The sequence below is a fragment of the Haliaeetus leucocephalus genome, unplaced genomic scaffold, assembly GCF_000737465.1.
Source record: "Haliaeetus leucocephalus isolate CR32 unplaced genomic scaffold, Haliaeetus_leucocephalus-4.0 Scaffold160, whole genome shotgun sequence".
Lineage (NCBI taxonomy): Eukaryota > Metazoa > Chordata > Aves > Accipitriformes > Accipitridae > Haliaeetus > Haliaeetus leucocephalus.
The window spans coordinates 1908517-1919019 of NW_010972596.1; the positions used below are offsets into that span (position 1 = coordinate 1908517).

Sequence of the window (10503 nt, forward strand, 5' to 3'; positions counted from 1 at the left end):
CCTAACCCCCCTGCCGACCCCTCCGCGGCAGCCGCGGCGCTCCGGGGCGGGCAGCGCCGTGCCCGGCCGCTCTTCTTCCTTCCCCCGGCACCTCCCAGAGCCGCCCGGGCCGGCAGGAGGAAGAGGAAGAGGAGGCGGTGGATGGCGGCGGGGGCGAGCGGCGGCCGCGGCGGCCTGCTGCCCTTCCTGCGGCTGCTGGGGCAGCTGAAGGTGAACGCGGCGGGTGGCGGGCTCGCCTCGGTGGGGCCGGGCGGCCGCGGAGAGCCTCCGGGGTGTGAATGGCGGGGGGGCGGGCCCGCCGGCCCGGGGGGCACGGGCGGGGGCGGGCGGGCGGGCCGGGGGAAAGGCAGGGCTGGGCAGGGGTGGCCCGGAGCTTCGGCGCGGGTAGCGTGAGGCTGAGGAGGGCGCCCGCCGGCTGCTGGTAGCGCGGGTGCGTTCTCCTTGCCTGGGAAGGGGGACGTAAAGGCATCTCCTCACAGCCTCGGGGCAGCCCCGGGGGCTGGGGCAGGTGTTTCGCGGCGGTATCGAAGCTGACCGGAGCATGGAGGTCACGGTGGGGCAAAATGTCTACCGGCGTCTGTGGAGCGAGGTCCTTCAAAAAACCCTCGGGCTTTAGCAGTTACGTTGCTGTGACGGTCTCCCCGCGCAGAGAGTACCGCGGACGGGATGGGTGTACAGGAACGTGGCGAAGCCAGAGAGCGTATCCGATCATATGTACAGGATGGCGATGATGGCTTTGGTGACCGAAGACAAAAGCCTTAACAAGGACAGGTGAGCCTGCCTCTGGTTATCCTGGCTGTATGTTAATGTCGTGGGAGAGCTGCAACCAAAATGCTTAAAGTAGCTGTCATCCTGAGGAAGAGCTTTTAAAACACACTGAAGGAGTTTGAAATCCTTTCCCCTCTCCTTTCCCCTCCGTCCCTTGGACAGGGTGCTGTTTACCCGGAGAGCTGACAGGGGCTAAAGACCTTTATTGCTAAATTCCAGGTGCTGAGGCAAGTCGTTCATACAGGGGCTCTGAGCTGGCCTTCTCTCAAGCCATAAGTAAGCAAGCTGAAGACACTCAGTTAAAACACAGTTTGAAGCAACAGGCAGCAAAGGCAAAGCCATACGCCATGTGGATTTTGACAGACTTACTTAGCGCTTGGCAGCACTGGGGAGCCTCAGAAATCATATAGTGTGGAAGAGGGAGCATCATTAGTGTTGAATGAGTTGTCAAGTCTAGTATGGGGTCATGCTTGCTTTGTCCCTTCAGGAGCTGATGAAAATAGTGAATGCTTTTTTCAGTACTCTGCTGCAGATTGACATAGCTACAGAGCAGTGATTGGTAGATTATATACTGAATTTGGTATGGCTCCAATCAGATTACCTTCTACCTGTTGCAGCATTAATGTGAAGTGTATAATGTAGTTAGTTATCACAAAATCTCTGAAAGCCAAGTATAAAAAAACAAAGCACGTTATTTTTGAATGCTATGCTCTTGTACAAACTGTATTTATGCTTGAATCTACATTGACAAGCAGCAATAGCTAGAAATCCGTGATTAAAATATCTAGGTAGAAACTACTTTCCTTAGCAAAGAAGTGGAAAATGTTATGTAACATTAAAAAACCAAAAAAGCCTGTAAAATACATGAAGGGGACAAGTTATGTGGTCTCTTAGCTTTATGAATAACAAGGTATAGCTTAAAATGCTGAAAACCTAATTATTCTGTCCTTGCTTCTTGTCAGATGCATGCGATTAGCTTTGGTTCATGATATGGCTGAATGCATTGTTGGAGATATTGCTCCTGCAGATAATATCTCAAAAGAGGAGAAACACAGGAGAGAAGAGGTATGGACATAAGGCGTGAAGCCACATCTGTGAAGTGTTCTGCTTGTTTTTAATGTTCTGGTGGTAGCGAAGAGATCCTCTAAGCAACCTAATACTGTCACTGACATTGGACGAGTATGCCACAAACAACCAAAGTTTTCAACTCATGATTTTTGTACATGTAATGTCATCAAGTACAAAGTTAGGAAGGAGAATTCTTTGAAGTAATCTTCACATTGGCCATTTATTTGTGAACTAGCTGGATTTTTGGTAGCCTGAATTAGTTGTGTTGACCAGCCTTACCAAGAGGTGGGGAGCAGGTGCACCGAGAAGGGTGGATGACAGTTTGTGGTGGATTATTTGTGTGGTGCCAGATGCTGTGGTTCTGACAGAGACTTTATTTAAACCATCTGCACAGGACTCCAGACACAGGTGCACAGGTCATGAGTCTTTGAGTGCAGTGTGCCTAGAGTTATTTTATTTTTGGCCTTGTATATATACTAAGTGTTGGTTTGTCATTTCTGGCTTGCTGCATTTGAAGAAAATGCAAACCACTCCTCCAACCACAGCTAGAGGGCAGCGTGATGCCTCAGAAACTTTAGAGGCTACAATTAGATCTTCAAAGAGTGTGAAAAACGTTGCAGTGATTATTTCTCCCCCACCCACTTTTTTTGCTTACCTGTTTAAAACTTAGGGTTAGGGGGAGCTATGACTAACTCTAGGAGTAAGCTCTTTGCTAAAAAAGTGGAAAGTAAAGATCAAAGGGCTATTTATGATGAATTATCAATATGCTGCTTCCACTACAGAGTTCTCCTTTTTTCCCCTTTGCTTTACAGCTGACGTTGAGCTGGTTCTGAAGTTTGCTGCTTGAGCAGTAAGTTTAATCAGCTGGTCTCACCAAGGCTAAGGCAGCAGAAAATGAACTCGATTTAAAAAAAAAAAAAAAAAAAAAAAAAGCTTGGGTTTTTCTTCAGGGTGGTTTGGGTTTTGGTGTTTTGGGGTTTCTTTTTTGTCAGGTAAGTCATTTTGGCCTGCTAACCTTGAAATCTGATGAGCTCCAGAGCTGGAAGGAATTGGGAAGGAATGAGACCTTGATGCTTCAGTGGTGGGGAGCAGCTGATTCAGTTCAGTCATATTGTGAAACGATACCCTGTATTTGAAGTGGAGAAATAATCATGGCACAAAATGTTTGTCTTGCCTGTGATGTTGATTGTTTTGGAAGCAGTTCTTAGTGTTACTAGGAAAACAGTAGAAATAGCACAGAAATGAGACTGATCAGCTGGGAGAGCATGAAGAGCATGCAGAACAATTTCTGTTTGCTGGTTACACCATCAGTTTGATACTGCGTTAAACCTTGTACCAAGATTTTTGTTGTTGAACAAATGGTATCTCAGTCTGGGAGCAGCGTGTTTTATTGCTGCAGGGTATTAAATGGTTTTTTCTTCTCTGTTTTTCAAAATTGGAGATTTTTAAAGGCTTCTGTTGCGTTGCCTGCCTGACAGTCAGTAGCTGTTCTCAGCCCTGCTAGAAAGGTGCTTGTTGAGTGTTTGGGACGGGGCAACTGCTTGTCAACGCTAGGAGTTAGTATTTTGAAGCTGCTTTCATGAACTGCACCTGTAACCTATTAAGTTCAAATGTTGCCTCCACTAGTTAAATCTGGAAGGCAGAGCTGCTAATTGATGGTAGTTCTCTGTCATTTGACTTGCTTGTTTTGCTCTGGGCTTCTTTTTTGACTCTTGAAGGTATTGGATGCACTTTCAGGTTGTTTTTCTTTTTTTAGACTAGTCCTCTAACAATTTACTTAAGCAGCTCCCAGAAAAGATTCTTCACTGAGTGGTCCTGTTCCTCTGGCAGATTTATGTACACGTGCACTTTAGAATAGTTGTGGTGGCCCTGGCTGGAGGCCAGGAGCCCACCAAAGCCACTCTATCGCTCCCCTCCTCAGCTGGACAGGGGAGAGAAAATAGAACAAAAGGCTCGTGGGTCGAGATAAGGACAGGGAGAGATCACTCGCCAATTATCATCAAAGGCAAAATAGACTGGACTGTTTAATTTGTTACCAATCAAATCGGAGTAGGATAATAAGAAATAAAACCACATCTTAAAACACCTTCCCCCCACCCCTCCCTCCTTCCCGGCTCAACTCCACTCCCAATTTTCTTTACCTCCTCCCCTCCAGCAGTGCAGGGGGATGGGGAATGGGGGTTGCCGTCAGTTCCTCACATGTCGTCTCTGCTGCTCCTTCCTCCTCAGGAGGAGGACTCCTCACTCTTCCCCTGCTCTGGCATGGGGTCCCTCCTACGGGACAGTCCTTCACAAACTGCTCCAGCGTGGGTCCCTTCCCTGGGCTGCAGTCCTTCAGGCACAGACTGCTCCAGCGTGGGTCCCCCGCGGGGTCACGAGTCCTGCCAGAAAACCTGCTCCAGCGCAGGCTTCCCATGGGGTCACAGCCTCCTTTGGGCATCCCCCTGCTCCAGCGTGGGGTCCTCCCTGGGCTGCAGGGGGACAGCCTGCCTCACCATGGTCTTCCTCACGGGCTGCAGGGGAACCTCTGCTCCGGTGCCTGGAGCACCTCCTCCCCTCCTTCTGCACTGACCTGGGGGTCTGCGGGGTTGGTTCTCTCACATATTCTCATTCCTCTCTCTGGCTGCAGTTGCTGTCACACAGCAACTTTTCCCCTTCTTAAATCTGTTCTCCCAGAGGCACTACCACCATCGCTGATGGGCTTAGCCTTGGCCAGCGGTGGGTCCGACTTGGAGCTGACTGGTATTGGCTCTGTCGGACATGGGAGAAGCTTCTGGCATCTTCTCACAGAAGCCACCCCCGTAGACCCCCCCACTACCAAAACCTTGCCACACAAACCCAATACAGTAATATACTGTGTAGTGTGTGTTTCTACAAATGTGGTAACAAGTAGTTAATTATTCAGAAAGAATAATGATAAAAATGTGCTTGCTTAAAAAATGGATAAATGGAAATGGCTTCTTTTTTTCAGGCAGCTATGCAACAACTGACCCAGCTTCTGTCAGAGGACCTCAGAAAAGAAATATATGAACTCTGGGAAGTAAGCTTGCATTCTTTTAATACTTTGCTAAAATTCAGGGTGACTCATTGTCCTCTTCATGTTTACCTGTAAAAACTGTGTCATCTCTTATTTTGACCTCAAGCAGGGTAGATTCATTTGCTTGGGAGATAAAGCTTAATGGTATGAGTCAAGGTTGCTTTGGAATCCTTTTCAAATAGAAACCCCGAACTTTGGTAAAATAACCAGCTTCTGCCTTTGGCCTCTCACAGTTCCAGATGAACCTGTCCAGGGCTTAGTTTGTACAACTTATGGAAGGGTTTGTCCTCTACATCTAGCTTTCTGGGATATAAATCTTTTTTTTTTACTACATTATCTCTTTTGTTCTGGCCATTTGCAGTTCATGATCCTTTAATACAGGAAAAAATGATGGGAGCTGATGATGCTGTGGAGTATTTCCTGCTTTTTATGCAAGTAATAATTTATGTGGCTTCCATTTCTTTATTATACAGCCCATTAGGCTAAAATACTTAGTAGTAACTTCTGGTTTAAACTGAAAAGTGGTGTACTGACACAGAACAGTGCTTTTCTACAAACAACACAGACTGCTGGCTGCTCTTGGGTACCTTAAATGTTTGTATTGGAAAGTACCTTCTGTATTTGAAGGTGATGTAACTTTTTGATGTGAACTCTTGCTGTTAATTGATAAGATCTTTTATACTTGCAAACTAGGGATGATTAATTTCCAAACAATCCAAGTTTATAATTACAGTGCTTTATCTTCTGCTGGCATACAGTCACATGAGGACAAGTGCATCCACAATCTCTTGTTCACATGTTGTTACAAACAAAGCATTATATGTTTCTGGGACTCTGTGGCCTCAAACTGTATTTTATGGTGATATTCTCACTTTTCCACTTGGACTGTATTTAAATTCCAGTATTTGCAGCCAATTTCTGTCTTCTGTTACAGCACCCTGTTTGTTTGGGGTTTTCTTTGTGCTGTAGTTGTGTGGTAAAACTGGCAACGGGTTTTCAATGCTATAATTCAAAGTAAAGGGGATAAACCAGCATAACCAGATCTGGGGAATAATGTGCGTGCATTTGTTTAGTGAACACTGGTTCCTTCTCCCTTGGGAAACTGTTACAGTTGAGGAAAATGAGTTTTTGATAGATAAAATAAGTCCTGTAGGACTTTTTTTTTTTGCTTTTTTTTTTTTTTGCCTCAGTCTTTTCCTCTGATTGTATAGGAGCTGGTTCAGTATGCAGTTAGTTCTTCTGCATGTTAGCTTTTTATCATTCTCATTAACCATAATTTAAGATATGCACAATTTTGATCATTTGTTCTTTGTTTCTACCTTCAGGATAATTTATTGGCATTGAGTCTCCAATGCAGCAATATGAGTGTAACCCAAATAGCAGCAAGTGTAACCTAAAAATCTAATATTCACATGTAGTCCCTTTAGTCTTATTTTAAGTGGAACAACTAGGTGCTTCTTAAAAAGACAAAAAAAAGGGGGGGGGGAGCAGAATATAAGAAGCCTCTGATCACTTGTTGTGATATTCTGCGCTCAGCTAGCCAGAGGCATTTCCCTCCGATTTCTTTTTGTGAGTGAAGGAAGTTACAGCCCAGAGGTGAACAGTGGCTGGGACAAAATCTGTTGACACTCTTAGTGAGTTCTTCCTGCACTGCTCTACCCTTGTTTCTGCCCCTCTTTCACTCTCAGCCTCACAAGGACTGTTGCTTTGGACTGTATTGGTGGACACTCTGCAAGTGTAGTGTAGGGGAGAAAGGTAGCAGAAGGATGACTCCAATGTATTTTCACTTTATAACTTAATCCAGAATATGTTTGAAAAAACATTACAGTAAATGACTCAGCACACTTCAGCTCTGTCCTGCTTTTTTATTTTCAAGAGCAAAAGTACAGGAGTTGTTTTTAAAAGCCAGACTGTGGTGTTTGAGAGACCAGTTTTTCCAAAGTATACTGTTATTTCACGCTCTTAAACACCTGCGGGGAGGAAACAGTAAGTGATTATTTCAGCACTGTGCACAGTTGCACATACAATAGCTGATGTTTCTTGAGGTTAATGTGAACTGAGGTAAGAATAAGGTCTTGTGGGTTGTATGGCACAAAGAGATTGGTAACAGATTGATAATCCCAATTATTTGCTGGAGGTGGGACAAACCTTTACAAGCAAACAGCCATAGTTCTCCTTGTCCTGAAATTCTTTGTAATGCTGCCAAGAGTTTGTTCTCTTCAGTGGCCAAAAAAAAAAAAGAGTACAAATAAATGGATTTAAGAAAGTAAGAAGTAGTATTTAAACAATTTAAAGATGAGGCAAAGCGCAAATTGAAATGAGGAAAGGAAGGTAAAAATGTTGAAATTGATTACTAAAGTAATGATCAAAATGTAATTGAAAATTCAAAGTATTGTTCAAATAGAGTAGTATATGAATCAATCATGGCTATCAAAATCTGGGTTTTTGACTTTCAAAGGTAAAGCATTAAGCATAAGAACAAACGGGCTCCTAATATTATGTCAGACAATGAAATGACCGTGACGCTTATCTGAGCATCACTGTGCTGGAGTTACAATGCAGGATCTTGCCACTGTGAATGACACCCACACCCACAGTTGTCGTCTTAAGATGCAGAAAGAGATGCCATGTTCTTTGTTCAGCAGGAAAAACTCTTCCTGCGCTTGAGCTGCTCTCATCTGCAGAACTGCTGTGTGTTGTGGGTTGTGTGGATCTGAAAGCACAGATGGCCTGGTGTGTACTTAAGCCTCTGGACTAATTATCGGTGATGATGATGATGGATGAGGTCAGACCTGCTGAGGGTATCAAGGTGATGGTAACCTGCACAGAAAGAAGCCTTTTTCTGTGGTTAGTTTTGGAAGTCAGAAGAAGACCAGCTGGTGAGACATCAAATACAGTGCAGTAGATTTAGAAAAGAGAAAATGAAATGTCAAAGCCGTCGGCAGCCATCACTGGAAGCAAATGACAGCAAAATTGTTCAAGTTGACTAGAAATGTGAACAACTCACAAGTACATACTAGTGATGACTGGAGAGAGGGAAAAGATAGAAGAGAGATTAAAGGACTTAAAGTCTGGAGGGGAGGAAACCCCATAACGACTCCCCTCCCTATCTCCTAGGGGAGACATAAAGACATAAGCAGCTCAGACAGCTTAGACCAAAGAGATTAAGAAGGAGTGACAGGAGAAATGTAAAGAACAACTCCTTATAAAAACAGCAAGTGATGGAGACAAGTACAAAATAGGTCTTAAAAAATAGGTAATGGTAGTGCATAGGCACACACTGTGGTAATTCATAGCCTTAGCCAGGCCTGAAAAGATCTTTATATAAAAAATGTTGTTAAATGGAACCTATTATTTAACTTGTATGTCATGTAGGGTTGTCTCCATATCATCCCTGATTCAGCCAAAACACTTCATATGTTTAGAGTATGCAAAAGAATTGTGTTCTTAGGTCCCATTACATTTAATAGAAATTTGGCACGCACTTATTTCAAGTGTTTTGCTGAATATCAGTCTGAAAAAGAGAGTGAAAGACGTAACTGTCATGAATATTTATGGAGTGGCTTGTACTAATGGAGAAAATTCTAGATACAGAATGAGCTTCTAATACTGTGTTTCAGAACAACAAAATTTTTTTCTTATAAATGCAAATCTGTTCAGGAATATGAAAACCAGTGTACTGCAGAAGCCAAGTTTGTAAAACAGTTGGATCAGTGCGAGATGATACTGCAAGCATTTGAGTACGAAGAGTTGGAAAACACACCTGGCAGACTGCAGGATTTTTACGATTCAACTGCTGGTATGACATTTGGGCTTTTTTTCTTTTTTTTCTTTTTCCATAAATGAAATGAAATAAACAAATTGCCTTTTTTCTGATAGACATCCAGAGCAAGTGAGAACTAGTTATTTTACTCATTGCTGAAGTACCCTAAATACTTTTGGGGAAACTTATTGCAGTGTGAAAATACCTTACACTTATCTGTAGGTATTGAACCTGAATTTCATTTATGCCAAATTCCTTTTACATCACTTTTTACCTTGAGAGGCCCAGCTTTTGTTACACTTGCATGTGTTTAAGGATCTCCCTGTAACATCAGAGGGGGTATAAAGGAGACTTCAGTCTTCACTGATGCTCTGACAACAGCTTGTTTCTACTTTGTTAGGGTTTAATGAACCAATAAAGTAGAATTTGTTATTCCTACATGAGCTGTGGTCTTGTGTGACCTGCCCAAGGTACATGTGAGAACCAGCTTGGTGAAATGTTTTAGGTGCAATTGTGTTACTTTTTATTCTATCCACTGCTTTTCATCCTTTCCAAAATAAACTGATAGTTAAAAGGAAAAATAGGTAAAATAATAGTCTTTTTATTATTTTTAGCAAGGGAGTTGAACACCAGAAAGGGACTGTGACTCCAAGTCATCCTGTCCTGGGAAAAAACTAGGGACAGACAAACTCGGGGAGAGGACCAGCAATCACCAGACACAGTCCCTGACAATTCTCATTTATACCTCCATGACACCTCAGGGAAATAATAAGTTCTCTGAAAAATGCAATAATTTGATTAGGGGAGGAAGCAGGGAGGGGTGGGGTAAAGAAAATGAAGTGTTCCAGCTTTGTTGGTGTTGTCCTATTTGACATCTTTGCCGTCCTACCAGACTTCAGTGACTTAAACTGAGCTGGTGTCTCAGTAGAGCCTACAGCATATACACCAAGTGCACCTGTAATTGGGGTGGTTTCCTGTAGCAGGTTACATAGTATGGGATTATCTTGATCAGAGTACATCCCTTTTTCTGCTCTAAAGTGTCTTAAAAGAGCACAAAATATTTTTTATAAGTTTTTGGGGAAGAATGGCTGTAACTAGTCTTGTAGTTATTCTGCAGTTGGATTAAACTGGGAGTACTCTCCTTCTTAAAAGAATAACTTGACATTTATTCTGAGCCTAAAGTGACATCACTGCTAAGCAGGTTTCACTGCCAACCTTTCACACATAAGAAAATCAGAGCATTTTTAATTAACTTTCCCTTTCTTTTGCTTTGCAGGAAAGTTTGTTCACCCAGAAATACTCCAGCTTGTGTCTTTGATTAACACAGAAAGGAATAAAAAATTAGCTGCTACATCTCATCCACACTCCTGAGGTGTTCCTAAATGCTGTAGCTATAATAAATACTTTGGTTTATATTCTGTGCATTATTTTTCCTCCTATAACATCACTAATTCTGCCAGCAGATTTTTTTTCTGTGCATTCACTGCTGGGAATGCCAGGACCACTTGGCTAGGAGCAGGTAGGATAGTTACCTCCCAGATCAAAGGTTGTGTCAAGGACCACATACTTAGAATTAGCTTGTTTGTGTTTTCCTTTTTTTAATCAGCCTCTGATTGATGCAGTCTCAGTTACAAACACATCCTCCACTGTTCACGTGTTGTATAGGGGGATGGTGCTGATATTGCTGTAAAGCCGGTATTCCTGACTCCCCCTCACCCCAATTCTACAGACTCCAACCTCACTGGCAATTTTACAGACTCTTGCCCAGGTAATTGGTGATCACAGAATAGCTGAGGTTGGGAGGGTCCTTTGGAGCTTGTGCAGTCCAATGCAAAAGCCTGTACAGCCACATGAAGCTGGTTGTCCC

The 10503-nt window shown here is 43.4% G+C and overlaps 1 protein-coding gene across 1 annotated transcript; it reads left to right on the top strand.

Moving 5' to 3' along the window:
* Window positions 1-141: 141 nt before the first annotated feature.
* Window positions 142-10037, top strand: HDDC2 (HD domain containing 2). The gene is made up of 6 exons (XM_010562512.1): window positions 142-210; window positions 650-771; window positions 1731-1833; window positions 4808-4876; window positions 8534-8672; window positions 9913-10037. Exons 1-6 carry the CDS (start codon window positions 142-144, stop codon window positions 10005-10007), a joined length of 597 nt encoding a protein of 198 aa, XP_010560814.1. The 3' UTR covers window positions 10008-10037.
* Window positions 10038-10503: the final 466 nt, after the last annotated feature.

Coding starts and splice junctions, on each gene's coding strand:
- HDDC2 (XM_010562512.1), top strand. CDS start 142: ATGGCGGCGGGGGCGAGCGGCGGCCGCGGCGGCCTGCTGCCCTTCCTG. Junction 772..1,730: donor AAAAGCCTTAACAAGGACAG/GTGAGCCTGCCT, acceptor GCTTCTTGTCAG/ATGCATGCGATTAGCTTTGG. Junction 8,673..9,912: donor TTTTTACGATTCAACTGCTG/GTATGACATTTG, acceptor TTTGCTTTGCAG/GAAAGTTTGTTCACCCAGAA.